Source organism: Cynara cardunculus, assembly GCF_001531365.2.
Source record: "Cynara cardunculus var. scolymus isolate 2C chromosome LG 13, CcrdV1, whole genome shotgun sequence".
Classification (NCBI taxonomy): domain Eukaryota; kingdom Viridiplantae; phylum Streptophyta; class Magnoliopsida; order Asterales; family Asteraceae; genus Cynara; species Cynara cardunculus.
Window position 1 is genome coordinate 27,081,277 of NC_037540.1, and position 714 is coordinate 27,081,990.

A 714-nucleotide genomic window follows, 5' to 3' on the forward strand; every position below is an offset into this window, starting at 1 on the left:
TTAAAGGGAAGATGCTAGAAGCTACGAGAAAGCATCTTTATTGGACTCCATGTGCTGCCCATTGCATAGATCTTATGTTAGAGGATATCGGGAAACAAATTCCTCAGATGAAAAGTTGTTTGAAGAAGGCAATGTTCGCCAATGGATACATATACAACTTTGTTGGTCTAGTGAACTTGATGCGGAAGTTCACGAATCAAAGGAACTTGCATAGGCCCGCAATCACAAGATTTGCTACATCTTTTATCACTCTTCTTCAATTTCACAAACAAAAGAATAACTTGAGAAAGATGGTTGCTTCTCAAGAATGGATGGATAGCAAATGGTCAAGTGAACCAAAGGGAAAGATGTTGCACTCCTACATCTTACAAGAGATGTTTTGGAGGAATATTGTGTATGCTCTCAAGTTGACGGGCCCTCTTGTTAGTGTTCTTAGGTTAGTTGACGGGGAAAGAAAGCCGACCATGGGTTATATTTATGAAGCCATGGATAAGGCTAAGGAGGCTATTGCTAAAAGCTTTCCCAATCAAGAGGACCTTTATAAGAAAACATTTGAAATAATTGATAATTGGTGGGAATGTCAACTCCATCGACCATTGCATGCCGTGGGCCATTACCTAAACCCGTCTACCTTTTATGATAATGCACAAAGGGTTGTAAGTTGTGAAGAAGTCATGGAAGGTTTACATTCTTGCATTGAAAGATTGGCTCCAA

General features: G+C 39.8%; 2 protein-coding genes across 4 annotated transcripts in view; both read left to right on the top strand.

Annotated features, from left to right (window-relative positions):
• Positions 1–714, top strand: part of LOC112524564 (E3 ubiquitin-protein ligase RING1-like) — a 14,622-nt gene that overhangs the window by 4,080 nt on the left and 9,828 nt on the right. The window lies entirely within an intron of this gene.
• Positions 1–714, top strand: part of LOC112524943 — a 2,682-nt gene that overhangs the window by 1,201 nt on the left and 767 nt on the right. Inside the window, exon 2 of the mRNA XM_025134884.1 lies at positions 7–681. Coding sequence (XP_024990652.1) covers positions 7–681 — 675 coding nt within the window. The remainder of the gene's footprint in view (positions 1–6; positions 682–714) is intronic.